Here is a 14,423-nt window from a genome sequence, read left to right on the forward strand (position 1 = left end):
CTACTGCCACGACTGCCGTTGGTGCTACTACCGCGCCCAGCTCCAGCGCTCCAGCACCGTCAGCACCCCATGATGCGTGTTGTAGTGGCCTGACATGGGCGCCAGTAGCGCACGTAGTGCAGCTGTAGGGACAGGGCGGGCGGGGCGGGCGGCGTGTAAGCGGCGTATGCAGGAGGCGGGCGGACGCACGTGCACATTCGTTTGCGTGTGCTAAGGACCCAGCGCGAGGTGCTCCTCCAGGCAATAAGTATGAGGTATGTTCGGCACGAAACTGCACACACCCTCAACACCCGATCGACCCACACCTGTCACGCTTGTTTGGGCTCGGCCAATGAGTAACTTCCCTTCGCGCGGCCATCCATCCACTCCCGATCGCCCGCCCACCTGCGAGCCGTCCTACGCAGCCGCCACGGCACCTTCCAAGGCACCGTGCATGCTAGCTCGTCAGCAGGTCCGCCAGCAGCGGCCCGCCGCCCAGCAGGTTGCGCACGTGAGGCCGGTCGGCATCCTTCGCACCTCCAGCCGGTAGGCCAGGTCCTGGGCCTGGGTGTAAGCTTGTGCGTAAGCGGCTTGCACAGACCCTCGAGGCTCAAACGGACGAAATCCGATGCAGAGCGATGCACGGCGGCTCACGCTCTCCGTTACAACGTGACCGCGTCTATGTCACGGCATGAGTCCAAGCACGCGCACAGCTACGGATGGCCTCGCTTCCTGGCATCTCACCGCCACACGGCCACCTCAGTGACCCAACAAGTTATAGTACGCCTCCCTAAATGCTATTGCGAGCGCTTCCCTAGTCCCCTCACCCATGCTACCGCCTCGGTGCACACCACCCATCTGACACAACCCTGCCTGCCTGATCGGTCCGTCGCCGGTCCCATACCGTCAACGCACAATACCCTGCAACATACCGTCAGCAGCCGCTCAGTGCACCCTGCACGAACACTCTGTTTCCCACTTCTGCGCCTCGAAGGTGAATACGGGAGAAACTCAGTTTATGGTCAGAGTCATAGCCAGTTAAACGGTATGCCGTAAACTTGGGCACACTACACCCCAGCAGCACGCCTACACGGCGGCTTGAGCCATTCCCGACCAGATAGTCTTATACATCCCAGCAGTCCAAACAAAGCACGTCGAGGTTGCTTTGTATTTACATGTATGCGTATCCGGCTGCAACAGCTGCTGGTTGTGCCGTCCCCGACCACCATAGCTCAGTGCCGCACTGCTTGATGCTGCTTGCCCAGCGGAGGTAGGAATGTCTCCCTGCAAGTCGGGATCACACACCACACGGGAAGTCAGCACCGGCCAGAGAGTGAACGCAAACACGCCGTGAGCAAACACAGCGCCCCCAAAACCGCCCTAAATGCAACTCACTTGGAACCCTCCCGGACCAGCTTTCCACCCTGCTGCGGTGCGCCGCCGTCAACAGAGCGACGCTGCTGCGAGCTAGGTGCCGCCGGCTGCGAGTTGCGAGCTGCCACCTGCACATTCACGCCGCGGACCTGCAGGCAGTACGGTAGTTGAGGGCAAAACGTTAGGACGCCCAGCTGAAGGAATACTTGCAGCTGCCGAGCACTGTGGAGTGACCTAACAATAGTCGCCAACCGGCTGTCTCCGAGGCACCAAACACAGACCCAATACCCGCGCTCGAGCCCCAACTCACCGTCCAGCGGTCCACCCCCAACGCCTCCTGCTGGTGACGCAGCATGTCATACTGGGTCAGCTCAGCAGCACCTCCCTTGAACGGCGACACGCCGCCACCACCACCGCCGCCGCCCCCAACGCCACCCGCCGGCCCGCGGCTGCTGCGCCGCGCGCCAGCAGCACCCGCAGCCTGCTGCTGGACCCCGCTGCCCTGGCCCAGCTGCGACGACGCCTGCGAGCACAGCCCGCTGCCGCCGCCGGCACCGCCCACGCCACTGCCACCGCCTTCATAGTACTCCGCGCCGCCGGGCGGCCGCACCTTGCGTCCCGCCTTGAGCTGGGAGCCAAGCATGGCGCCCTGCCCCACCGGCGAACGCTGCACCGGCTCAAAAACGACTGAGGAGGGCACGGGCGCGCCGAAGCCACCGCCGAGGCGGCTGCGCACCGTGGCCACGCTCTGCGTCAGCGCCGGCAGCATCTGGTTGAACAGCTGAAGCGCTGCATAGGAGGAGGAGTCCAGCCCCGCAGTGGCGCTGGGCATCATGACGGTAGCCATGCCGCTGGTGGAGCCGCGAGGCTGGGGCCCGCCGTCGGCACCGGCGCCGGCGACACCGGGCGCGTAGGCAGCTGCAGCGCCGCTACCCAGGTGGTCCGTCGCACGCGCCGGCGGCACCGCGCCGCCGCTGGGCGATTTGCCGGCGCCGCCGCTGGTGCCGGCGTTGCCATTGTAGATGCGCTGCAGTTGGCCCATGATGTACTTGGCGACCACTGGCGGCAGGCTCTGCAGGTGAGGTGGCAGCCCGCCGTCGGGCGCAGCCCCTAAGCTGCTGTTGCCCCCTTGCTGCACCTGCGCCTGCGCCTGTACCTGCGCCTGCTGCTGCTGTGGCAGCCCCATGCTGGCCTGGTCCAAGCCTACGCCAGTGAGTAGCTCCGCCGCGTTGAGCAGCACCGAGTGCAGCTCAGGCGGCAGTCGTGACAGCACCTCGTCAACCTGCCGCGCCGCCTCTAGGGCTTTGGGCGTGGCCTCCGCCTGCGCCGCCACCCACTGCGTGTAGGTGCTGTCACCGAACGCCACGATGCCCACCTGCGGCGGCTGCAGCCCACCGCCCGGGCGCAGCAGCAGCTGCCCGCCGCGCTGCGGCGTGCTCGTACCGACGTCAGGACTGTTGCTGCCGTCGCCGCCGGTGCTGTTGGGGCCGCTGCCGCCGCCGCCGCCGACCTGCTTGCGTAGGTGGCTCTGCAGCGCGTCCGCTGGCAGCCCCGCGCCCGAGACATTGTGCACGGCGACACCGGCTGGGTGCGCTCCGGCGTGCGGTCCGCCGGCCAGGCGCGAGGCCAAGTTGGGCGAGGCGGAGTCTGGAGAGTTGGTGTAATGTTGCAGGATGGCAGGGGCCCCTGCCAGTGCAGCCTGGTAGGACTGTTGCTGCTGCTGCAGGAAGGCCTGGTGCTGGGGCGGCATCCCGGCCTGGCCGGCGGGTGCGCCCGGCTGTTGCGCCCCGCCGGCAGCTGCGCCGGCGGCGGCTTTGCCGTGTGTGGGGCCGGACATGCCTGGCTCGGACCGACGCATGGGCGGCTGCTGGGCAAACTGCTGCTGCTGTTGTTGTAGGTGGTGGGCCAGTCCAGGAGAACCAACGCCGGAGCTGCCTGGGTGCCCATGAGCGGCAATGGCCGATGCGGCGGCGGCTGCAACGCCGCTGCTGTTGCTGTTTGTGGACGAGTAGATGGGCGGTAGCAGCTCGCTGGACTGGCCTTGAGGCCGAGCGCCGTTGATGGCAAACGACCTGCGCCCCGCCCCGCCCATCGACGATCCCGTCTCCTGTGGCCCGGCGCCTGCGCCCATGCCACCAACGGGCGGCGGCTGCAGCGGCGCCAGGCCTGCATGGTGCAAGTGCAGCTGCGGCTGCGACGGGTGCTGTCCGCCGCTGCCGCTCGGGCCTGAGTGCGCGCCGCCGTTCGCCATAGCCCCGCCAACGGGCACCGGCGCTGAGTACGTGAACGAATGCATTGGCGGCGGAACAGGTGGCTGAGGCTGAGGCTGAGGCGGCGGCGCGTATGGCGCAGCCAGCCTGCTGTGCGGCCCTGCCGCAGCGCTGCCGCGCGGTCCAGGGCTTGTGTAGCCGCCGGTGGCGGCGGCGGCGGCCAGGTGCCCGCCGCCGTAGTTGAGGTGCGGCGCGGACGTGCGGGTGTGCGGGTGGCCGGCACGCGACCACTCGTGCGTGACGCTGTTCGTGTGCGGGTCGAAGCCCAACGTCACAGTTGTGGGCATGGACGGAGCAGTGGGCCGCGCGGGCCCGCGCACGGGCTGCAGCAGCGCCGCCTGAGAGGCCGGAGGCGACAGACTCGTGGCTGCGGTGCGAGCGGCGCGGAGTTTGGGCGAAGAGTTGGCCTCGTCTGCAAGGCTCCCGTTGGCTGGCGGCGTCACACCCGGGGGCCGGGGACTCATCATCCGTGGTGTGTGGGCTGGCGAGATGGGCATCGACGTGACCGCTGCAGCGGACGCCGCTGAATCGGCCGCAGCCGCTGCCGCCAAAGCCTGCTCACGCTGCGCCTCGGCCGCGGCCTCCGCCTCCGCCAGCGCCTGCGCGGCCTCGGCCTCCGCCGCTGCCGCTGCCGCCTCCGCCACCCTGGCCTCCGCCTCCGCCGCCTCCGCCGCTTCCGCCGCCGCCGCCGCCACGGTGGCTGCCGCCTCCGCCGCTGCGCGCTCCTTCTCAAGAAGCTCCGCCCGCGATGGCGCCGGCTCCGCCACGCCTGCCGTCACCATGACATCGTACAGCCGGTTGCACTCCTCCAGCACACCCGCCAGCCACGCCGACTTCTTGGCGTCCCCCTCCGCCGCCAATGCCGCCTCCACCCGCTCCCTCTCCTCCCGCACCGCCGCCGCCGCCGCCTCATACCGCCGCGCGTCGTCCGCCATCCCCGCAAGCTCCGATGACGTGCCCTTCTGCGCCTCACGCAGCTTGATGACGGCTTCCAACGCCGCACGCGCCGCCGCCAGGCGCTGCTGCGCAGCCCTGCTGTATTTCTCCAGTTCGGAATCCTCCTGCGGCAGAGCATCGCCAGCGGAGGGCGCCGGCGGAGCCTCCGCGGCGTCACTGGACGGCGAGCCGGAGTGCGGCGCCGCCGTGGCACGGCTGCAGCAGTCCTGCATGGCCGCTACTGCCGCCTGCAGAAGCTCCTCCGGCGAGGGCTCCGGCGGCGGCGGCGACGGAGGCCGTGACGCGATTGACTCCTCCACCGCAATGGGTGGCGGCGGCGGCGGCTGGATGTTGGCTGGGTCCATGTCCGCCTCTGCTCGCGACGCGGCCACGCCGGCGGCGGCCATGGCAGCCTCCGCCTCCACCGCCTCTCGCGCCGCGGCCTCTCGCGCCTGGCGCTCCGTCGCTTGGCGCCGCATCTCCGCGAACATCGCCAGCTCCTTAACTGCCTCCTCCAGCCGTTCCCGCCGGTACGCGATCTCCGCCTTGGCCTCGTCCTCCAGCTGCGGCGACAAGCGGGGTGTACGGCGGCGTCAGCGCCATTCTACTCGGAACGCCCCATAGCTGTGGCCAACGGACTGACTCGCTGTCAAATTGTCAGTGACTATAAGCCCTTTCTCACATCAACGGTCACACTTCCTCCTCTCATCCAACTCCTCACCTCCTTCAGCTCGTCCAGCAGGCTGCTGTCGAAGCCCGCCCCCGCCTTGGTCGCCTTCTCCCGCTCCGCCGCCAGCAGCACAGCCATGCGCTGCTCGTCGCGCTCGGCCGCCCGCAGCGCCGCGGCGCGGACCTGCGGCAGGTAGCAGCAGCAGCAGCACACCGCAGCACCACTCGCACCAGGCGTGCACGAAACTCCTCTTCGTGAGACGCACGAACGCTGCACTGCATTCTGCTGCACCCATGTGACATGTACGGTGAGCACGCGCTGATCATGTTCCCCCGCCCCGGCCCCCGCCCCGTACCTGGTGCTCCAGCACCCACTCCTCCTCGCCCATGATGAGTGCGGCCATGAGCGCGTGCGCCTTGGCCTCCTCCTCGTTCTGCAGGTGGGCGTGCGGGGCGGGTGGGCGACAGCATAAAGAGTCAAAAGACGAGACAGCATGATGTGTGGCGCCTGCATTCCCATCTTGAGCCCATGGACAGGGCCCCAAGATGAAGCCGCACCCGTCCCCACCCATACCGGTATTCTTGCGCTCGGCCCTGCCCACCGCGCCTCCCCACCCATCCCGCAACCCGTCCGCGAACCCGGCCGCAACCCCACCTTGGCCTCTGCCATGGCCCGCTCGGCCTCCGCCTCCGCCTTCATCAGCGCCGCCAGCCGGTCCGTCTCCTCCCGCTGCTCCATGTCTGTGGCCAGCTTCACACACTCGTCCTCAATCAGTCGCAGCGCCTCGCGCCGCCGCTGCCGCTCCGCCAGCTGCGCCTCCGCCTCCGCGGTCGCCGTCTCGATGCCCGAAGCCAACGCGCCCAGGGACTCCGCTGCGCCGCTGCACTGCTCCAGCAACGTCGACAGAGCCGGCGATGAGGCGGAGCCGGCGGCGGCCTCCAGCCGCTGCCGCTGCGCCGCCAGCGCGGCCGCGGCCAAGGCCAGGCGCTGCTGCTCCGCGCCCGCCAGCCATTCCCGCAGCAGCTGCAGCTCCCGCTGCAACTCGGACTGCCCCGCGATGGCGGACAGCTTGGCCGCGTGGGCCTGCTCGTAGATGGCGCGCGCCTGCTGCAACCGCTCCGCTGACTCCGCCAACAACTTCTCAACCGACATGGCCGCCTCATCGTACATGAGCACACGGCTGGCGGCGGCGCCGGCGGCCTTCACAGCAGCGGCCTGCTCCTCGGGCGGGGCGCCGGCGGTCGCCGCCGCCGCGGCGGCCTCCGCTGCCGACGCGGCCTTCGCCGCGACCTGCACTGCGGTGATGAAGGTCTGCAGCTGCTCCTCCTTGAGCGACGCCACCGCCTCCACCGCGGCCTCCAGCTGCGCAAGCTGCGGCGCCACCGGCGGCACTGGCGGGCCCTTGGGCCCCACCGGCATCTCCCCTGGCGCCGTCGGCGACCCCGCCGAGGACAGCTGCAACCCAGGCGGCGGCGCCAACATGGAGTGGCTCTTGCTGCGAACTGCGGCCCGCCAGTCTGACTGCATGCCGCTCGGCCGCAGGCCTGTCGCATCTGACGCCGCTTCCGACGCCGCGGCTAGCAGCTCGCTCTGCGTCGACTTCAGCATCCGCTTGCTGCCTGGTCCGCTGTCAGGTCCGGACGGCTCGCCGGCTAGCTGCACCACGCGCCGCCTGTTGTTGTCCTTGTAGTTCAGGCCCAGGACCTGCGCCGCCTCCTGAATGTCGGCAAAGTGCGAGCTGCGTCCGCCCGAGACCCCTGCCTCGCCATCTTCCGTGTCACTGGCCGCGCCGTCACCCGCAGCAAACGCCTCGTACTCCACAACCCCTACTGCGCCGCCGCCGTTCAGCTGGCCGGGCTCGTAGCCGCCCGAAGAGCGCCCGCCGCGGCCGGACGGCCCCGAGGTGGAGTTGCGGCGGTGGGTGTGCTGCGGCGACTGCAGTGGGCATTGGGACCCAGCAGCGATGCACCCGTATTTCAGTAGGCAGCCCAAAGCGCAATCAACTAATTCGTCCGCATAGGACGCGGTGCATGCTCCGAGACGGTGCGGCACTCACCCCAAGATAGCCGGCCAGGCGGTGCGCCTTGCCGAACGTCGTCGACCTACGCAGCGAGGAGGAGACGCCAGCGAGCGGGATGAGACACGGCCCAGGCCCACGCCACATACGGCACACAATCGCCTCGCATGTGCCCACACCCAGCCAGGTAAACTCTCACCCGCTGGTGCTGGAGTTGCGCCGGCCAACCGGCGGCCCGCCAGTGTCCTCCTGACCCGGCAAGGGGCTGCCCCCCAGCGACTTGCTGACGGGGTTCATGTCGCGCTCCACGCTCACGCCGAACGCCGCGCGCCGCACTGCGCCGCGCCGCTTGCGCTCCAGCCACTTGGCATACGAGGGGTGCACCTTGTCCTTGCCGGTGCCTGCGCAGTGTGTGTGTAGCCGCACCCAGGCACCGCACCGCAAATTCACGAACGGGAACAGGTCAAGCGTGGGTGCCACGCTCCAAACCGCGGTGCTGCAGCGCTGCTCTGACTGTCCGAGGCGCACAGCACAGCACTCCACCTCACCCAAACGCAGACCAAGGTCTGCCGCCCACTGGCAGCCGACACCGCCCTCCCACACAGCTGCTCCTGTATTCAGCCCCAGCAGCCTCCCCTCCAGATCTCCTGTTACCCCGGCACACACACACACACACACACACACACACACGCGCACACACACTCTGACACGCACCCTTGTCCTCCTCCGGCTCCTCCTCAAACACGTCGTCCTCCTCGCCCTCGGGCATGTCCTCGCGGTTGAGCGCGCGCGTGATGCGCGCAAGGTCAGCAGCGGGGTACTATGGGGGCGCGGTAGGTGGAAAGGCGGACGGCATGGTAGCCATGAGCACCCAAGTGACACGGTACAGCCTGGGAGGCGCTGCCCCGGGAACCCAATGCGTGGGCTGAGCCTGGGGAGTGGGGACTCGAGCGCCGTCCCACTACCATACTGTGACGTTAGCACGGTGCAGCAAACCCCGCAGCTCCCTCTCTCACCTGCACCCAGCTGTCCTCCTTCGCCACCTGTTTCAGCATATCGCGAATGGCTGCTCTCCGTTTCAGTTTTTCCTGTCAGTTCGCAATCGGGCGGATGAGGGATTGCCGTTAGTTTTCGACTCTTCCTGGGTCGCAGGCGTCAAAGCACGAGTCATTCGGACTTCCGGCAGTGTGGCCTTGTAGTCGACACCGCCGCACAAGCGCATCCCTTGCGTATCCAGCAGCCTTGTTGAGGCTTATGCGCAACAGGTTGATGTGCGATTTGCTCGCTCACCCCGAAGGCCTCCGCATCCAGCTGCATGAGAGCCTCCTGGCGCCGCAGCGCCAGCAGCTGCGAGAGGTGGCGGTGTATGAAAGCAAATGAGCAGACAGTACAAGGAAACACTGCGACACCGTTTACTGCCACGTGAAAGTGGGTTCTTGTGTGGAGATGTAACTGCCTAATCACGGACATGTAGGCACTGCATCCCCAATAAGGAGGCGGATACAGCACACCTGACCTGTCCGTCCCTAACCCCGCTGCTCCCCACCGCGGCTGGCACCCTTTGAACGCGATGCCCCTTTCGCCCGCTCGATTAACGCCCCTGAAGACGTACTGGGCGCTATGGCAACACTCCGGAGCCTGACTGTGGCCTACCTCCATGCCCAGCTTAACGTGAACATCGAACGAGAAGGGCTGGAGCCCCGCCTGGTACGTGGCCTGGGCACGCTCCGTTATGGTAAGTGGCCCGCCCTGCTCCGCTTCCTTGGCCAGCTCCAGGACATCCTCAGGGTCTATGAAACCCTTTCCGGGGTCCATCTTTGTCGGCACTCAGGCCTGAAAAGCATTACCATGTGGGCGACGTCGGTTTCACAAGTTGTTGAATGTTAGTATCGATAAGAAGATAGTGCATATTGCTCTTAAGACACAGGCAAGGTCTAAAGTATGCCCGAGCTGCGGAACCTGCATCAACGCAGCGCGCACCGCTTCAGTGTGCTCTAACAGACGCCTCCAGTGCTAACACATTAATTTGTCTATGTAGGAGGCCGTCCATTGTCGCAAGGCATTTTTTTTCCGCTGACAACTTCGAGGGCCGACCTCCGACGCTTTGGCCGGTGGCTGAATGTTGCCATTGTATTATTTATGCTTGTAAACTCATCATATGGAAAACACAAAGCCCTTGCAAGACTTTGTCCAGCTATCACAGGTTGAGGCTACGGAACGGAGAGTGTGTGTTGACCTACTTGTCGTTAACTTGCTAGAGCAACTTGTGCTGGTAGCATTCTGTGGGGGGCACTTCTGAGCAAGATGGCAAATCTGGCACACTGCGGGGCGTGCCCACCCACCCCTCCCGCGTTTTCCCGGCTCGTTCAGCTGGCCCCAATCCTTGCATACCGCAGATGTGCAGTCCCAGGCTCCCAGCTGGCCTTCCCACGGTCTAGAGCTTACTGCCCTCATCTCAATGCACTCTGCTGTCTGATCCAAATGGGCGGGCTCAAAACGTGCTGCCCAGCAAAGCGTGGGCTGGGGACCTTCGCGAACGCACCGGCAAGCTGTATCAGAGTGACACGCTGTGCGCGGGGAGTATCTTCCATAACCAGCCCACCAGCTTACTCATCTGAGAGAGCCGCCTCCTCGTGCTGACACGCAGGTGCGCGCGCGTGCTGACACCCCAAACCCCAAGCCCCCACCTGCCCCCACCGGTCATCTAACATCTCTGCGATTGGCAGGAGGTATGAGGTCAAAGGGGCGCGAGTGGCCAAAGGGGCGCGAGTATTTACACGGTATGCCGCAACCTGGCCGCAGCATTGCTCATGACACAGAGCAGCAGTGAACACATTGTGCTATACCGTATTCAAACTGCAACAACTCGCTGAGTGCATGTAAATGCTCATGCTCATGCTGAGTGCAGTGGAGCACAATCCAGCATCTGCAGTTGAGTAACCTCGATAACCATGATCCTTCAACAGCAGGATATGAGCAGCCAGGGGAGCCATTTCTCCCCTGGCAACAGCAATCTGGACTTGCGTGCGTTTGGCATTATGTGGCAGAGCACCCGGATCTACCCGACCTGTAGCCACACACGCACGGCGACATATGCAAACCATGAATAGCGAACATGCATACCCACAAACCTTTTCTGACTGTACGGCCAAGAGCACACGCAGCCATTCCTGCTCCCAGTGCCCCCGCCCTGCAGCAGAGACCGCACCGCGGCGCCCCCAGGACTCGCATACCGCGTTGCTGATGAAAGGTGTGTGCCGTACAACACCACCGTCAAATCACAAACAGCACCCGAAGAATACATGTGAACCCTTGCAACCCTCTGCTTGCGAGCTACATCCGCTGCGCCGCAGGGCTAAAGGTGGCCACGCCGTGCAACATTCCCGCCCATGCTCCGCAAGGTGTGGTAGGGGAGACCCTAACATGCACCAAATTCAATACAGCGGCACCGCGCAAATTGCGCTCACGCGCGCGCACTGGGCACCGTGCGCCTGTACCGCAAGCCACCCACACCCGGCCCACCGTTGCCGTCCTGGCTGCCCTCCCGCCCAGCCGCAACAGGCGCCTGCATAGCCTGCTGCGCTTCCTGCTGCTGCTCCACTTCCGCCGCCCCCGAGCCGCCCTGCTCATAGTGCATGCGCAGCACCTCCCCAACGAATTGCTCCAGGAGCTGGTGCATCCACGGCTCGCAGGCCCAGCCGTGCTGCCAACCCAGGTGGCCGCCGCGCTGTGTTACGACTGAGATGACGTGAGGGTTCTGGCGCGCCGCCTCCACCGCCACTTCCGTCATGGACGGGTGTATGATGGGGTCATCCAGGTTGGCAAGCGACAGCAGCGGCAGGCGCACATGCTGCGAGTCAAGACGCAAAGATGGCGGTGGTGAGCCAGGAGAGCTTGGGTCAGAGTTCAAGGCGTCGAAGCCTTGCCAGTGACATCAACTTCACGGCACGGTGCTACTCCAGGTTAGCCACGCCTACCTCAGCGTCTGAATTGCTGAAGCAGCCATTCAACGGTTACCCGCTCACCTCGAAGTCCTTGCCGCTGGACACCTCCCGGTAGTACTCGTCCAGCGAGGCGTACCCGTAGATGGGGCAGATCAGCAGCTCCTCAAACTGCGCACGTGAGCAAAGAGTGCGAGGAACGTGAGGTGATACGGCGGCACACGCTGGCCCGGCACGGGTGTAGCGCGCGCCACTAAACATAGTGCATTACTTCTTCATCTACCACAGCGCTTGGGGTCGTCATGAGTCTCTAACGGGTACTGCAAGTTCCGGCATTTCCATCTAATTTTTGGCTTGGGTGCTTGTCCCCGCCCTCCTCCCCACCCACCTCGCGGAAATGGCACGTGGACATGAGGCGGCGGAAGTCCAGCTGCACCCCGTGGCGCTCCGCCATGATCCGGATGTCAGTCAGGCCCTCCCACAGCTTCTCCTGCATGCAGCAAGAGGGTGGCGGCGGCGACGACAGGCCGCAGCGGCGGCGGGTGGAGCGCACGTCACACAATTTGGACGCACCTCGCCCAGGCCAATACGGCGCATCGACGACGCGCCCTCGCGAGCAGGCAGGCGAGGTACACCAAGCGAGGCGTGCGAGCGCACCTGGAGGAACGCGGTCATCATCGCATCTGACAGCGGCCGGGCCTTCAGCAGGCGCGTGGCTGCGGGCGTAGCACCGCGTGGGTGGGGCCGCATGTGCATGTTGGTGTGGTGCGCATGCGACGGCAGTTTGCGCTGAATGAAGGAGTCACGGCAGCGCACCTTTCATGAGGTTGTGGGCGTTGCTTATGGAGACGGCGGCCAGGAAGGGGTTGTGCGGGTACGTGTTTACGGCGCCGCAACTGCAGGCGGGCACATTACGGTACGGTTGCTGAGCACCAGCTTGCGGGGCAGACTGAACCTGCCTCTGGCCCAAAAAACCCGGATGGCATCGCTATACCCTTCGGCCGGCACCTTGGTGGCCCAATGCCGCGAAACGCCGCACCCACGAGCCGACTCACTACTGGACGGTTAGGTTGGAGCCTGCGGAGAAGCCCACAAGCACCTTGGGCGCGCCGGGGAAGCGCCTGCAGATATGCGCCACCACCTGCATGCGATGCATTCACCACGAACACACTACACCTCAAAAGCTGTCACGGGCACGTGTTTTGACAGGGCCAAACCGGCCATCGATGCAAGTCCCCTTTGTGAGGCTGCGGGCTTACCTCCTCCATGTCAGCGATGTCCGAGTGCTTGGGGAAGATCTTGGCAACCTTCACCGTCGCCTTGGCGGTTGCCACCGACCCGGGCCCACCAGTGCTGCTAGCTCCACCCACGACCGTGACCGTAGCTTCAGCCACCGCCCCTCCACCGCTCGCCGCTGCCACTGAGGCAGCTGATTGCGTCGCTGCTACCTGGGCCGCCGTAGTCACGGCAATAGATAGGTCCAGGTCATCAGGCGTTGCGGCCCGCGCCAAATAGCCACCCACGTCTTCGCCGCCGCTCGCGCTGTTCTCCTCGCTCGCTGTCCTGCCTAGATCATACAATACCTCCTCCCCCCTGCCGCCCACATACGCGGCTGCAGTTTCTCCTTGCAGCGCAACTGTTTCCTTACGGGATTGGTTCAAAGTTAACCCCCTGCCGCCCGTATTCCCGACAGCTGCCTCACCGCTGCTGAGGCAGCCGTCGTGCTTTTGCGTGCGACTGCTGATGCTGCCGTCGTTGCCCTGGCTGCCGGTCGCCATCCCGGCTGCTGCGGTAGCAAGCGAGGTCATGCTCGGGAGGACTGACATCCGCGCGTGCCCACGGCGGTTGTAAACCACGCAGCGCCAGCCGCGCTCGCGGCAGACCTCCGCAAAGACCCGCAGGTACGTGGAAGTGCTATCCCCGCCTGCGGAGGATCACGTCACAGCGGCAAGTGCCGTGCAGCGATCAGGTACTGCAGACATCGGTGTAAAAGTAGCTACCGGACACTGAGCGCTGCAATACGCCCACAACGCGCCGCAATACGATCGCAATCCTCCTGACGCACCCAGGCCGTGCGCGCAGACCACCAATGGCGCGTCCTCGGCCAGTTCCGGCGTGCCGTCCGGGCCCGCATGCTGCCAGTCCAAAGCCACCAGCACCTTGCAAGGGGCGAAAACGGAAATGCAGCTGAATTAGAACCTCAGGAAGTCTGGAACTGCGTTCTGTTCAGTAGCTCTGCGGCGTTACAGACTCTGCCGCCCTGATCTGTGCTTACCCCATCCTCCAAGACCAGGTTCTCGCGGCTGAAGGGGCTCCGCATGGGTGAGGGCTTCAAATTGGCGACCACCATCTGTGCCGCAGCTGTTGCGTGGAAACACACATGCGCGCATGGGTACTGGATCGTCAGGAGTGTGTTGCCACTCGTACGGCACGCACAGGTGCGGCTGCCGAGCAAGGTAAAGCATTCACGGCAGGTCACAGGCTGTGAAGGAGGCCGCGGCTCACCTCCAGAGGCCCATGGGCAGGCGCGAAAGGCTCGCAACCGTGTGCAGGCCGACAGGATCCGCCTGTGCGAAGGGGCGGCACGGTACATGCATCCTGTTATTGAAGATGCTATAAGCAATGCATCTGCATGCAGGACTCCTGCCTTTTTGGGTAGCTGTGTTTGTTACAAACGCATTCTGGCCATCGTGTGGCAGTTAGTGCGATGGTCACGCAAAGCATTCTCACAAGCGACTGGCTCTGCATTTATCAAGGGGACGGCCATGTTATGCTCTGTTGACGTACTGATTGATGGGCGTAGGGGCGGCAGTGATTCTGGGCTCCTCGTGCGTGGTCCACTGGCCCAGGGTTGCGAAATACCACAGCAGACCCCAGATAGCCTCCCACACCGCGAGCAGGAAGAAGCACGCCTTGCACCACATCGCAGGCCCCCGCTTGTGCTGCATAGTGGTGGCGCTGCAGTGCAGACGTCCTCAGCAAGGGTGAACGGCAAGTAGTCTGGGGGAGTTGCGCGCAGCGCCGTGCAGAAGAATCCAGCGCTTCCGAAATGTGAGCCCAGTCAGCGGGTAATTTCAACGCTCTGGCATGTACAGCGAACGCGGATTAGAGCGGCAAAGCGATACCAAATTTTGCCCAACCGCACCAAAACTTCGCGCGGGTTAAATTTGTTTCCCAAGTGGATATCGATGCTGCTACACATACAGCTTGCGTATACATGTGTTTCGGAAGGGCGC

At 65.2% G+C, this 14,423-nt stretch overlaps 2 protein-coding genes across 2 annotated transcripts; both read right to left on the bottom strand.

Annotated features, from left to right (window-relative positions):
* Positions 1-235: 235 nt before the first annotated feature.
* CHLRE_12g489250v5 (uncharacterized protein) lies at positions 236-9,491 on the bottom strand. The gene is made up of 13 exons (XM_043067890.1): positions 9,227-9,491; positions 8,900-9,079; positions 8,537-8,593; positions 8,263-8,334; positions 7,961-8,066; positions 7,446-7,647; positions 7,286-7,331; positions 5,884-7,164; positions 5,585-5,662; positions 5,281-5,412; positions 1,664-5,122; positions 1,375-1,502; positions 236-1,263 (listed from the first exon to the last, which is right to left on the bottom strand). Exons 2-13 carry the CDS (start codon positions 9,059-9,061, stop codon positions 1,212-1,214), a joined length of 5,775 nt encoding a protein of 1,924 aa, XP_042918045.1. The 5' UTR covers positions 9,062-9,079; positions 9,227-9,491; the 3' UTR covers positions 236-1,211.
* A 516-nt stretch (positions 9,492-10,007) lies between these two features.
* Positions 10,008-14,375, bottom strand: CHLRE_12g489200v5 (uncharacterized protein). Its single transcript, XM_001690873.2, has 11 exons — positions 13,975-14,375; positions 13,693-13,754; positions 13,463-13,548; positions 13,253-13,346; positions 12,447-13,111; positions 12,243-12,328; positions 12,004-12,083; positions 11,845-11,903; positions 11,576-11,677; positions 11,272-11,358; positions 10,008-11,096 (listed from the first exon to the last, which is right to left on the bottom strand). Exons 1-11 carry the CDS (start codon positions 14,133-14,135, stop codon positions 10,710-10,712), a joined length of 1,869 nt encoding a protein of 622 aa, XP_001690925.2. The 5' UTR covers positions 14,136-14,375; the 3' UTR covers positions 10,008-10,709.
* Between the last annotated feature and the right edge of the window lie 48 nt (positions 14,376-14,423).

Source organism: Chlamydomonas reinhardtii, chromosome 12 (genome assembly GCF_000002595.2).
Source record: "Chlamydomonas reinhardtii strain CC-503 cw92 mt+ chromosome 12, whole genome shotgun sequence".
Classification (NCBI taxonomy): domain Eukaryota; kingdom Viridiplantae; phylum Chlorophyta; class Chlorophyceae; order Chlamydomonadales; family Chlamydomonadaceae; genus Chlamydomonas; species Chlamydomonas reinhardtii.

Excerpts from the sequence above, each read along its gene's own strand:
- CHLRE_12g489250v5 (XM_043067890.1), bottom strand. The coding sequence starts at position 9,061 with ATGGACCCCGGAAAGGGTTTCATAGACCCTGAGGATGTCCTGGAGCTG. Across the intron at positions 8,335-8,536 it reads TGGATGCGGAGGCCTTCGGG|GAAAAACTGAAACGGAGAGC; the intron begins GTGAGCGAGCAA and ends GCGAACTGACAG. Across the intron at positions 7,332-7,445 it reads CGCAACTCCAGCACCAGCGG|GTCGACGACGTTCGGCAAGG; the intron begins GTGAGAGTTTAC and ends CTCGCTGCGTAG.
- CHLRE_12g489200v5 (XM_001690873.2), bottom strand. The coding sequence starts at position 14,135 with ATGCAGCACAAGCGGGGGCCTGCGATGTGGTGCAAGGCGTGCTTCTTC. Across the intron at positions 13,755-13,974 it reads GCCCCTACGCCCATCAATCA|GCGGATCCTGTCGGCCTGCA; the intron begins GTACGTCAACAG and ends CCCTTCGCACAG. Across the intron at positions 13,112-13,252 it reads GGTCTGCGCGCACGGCCTGG|GCGGGGATAGCACTTCCACG; the intron begins GTGCGTCAGGAG and ends GATCCTCCGCAG.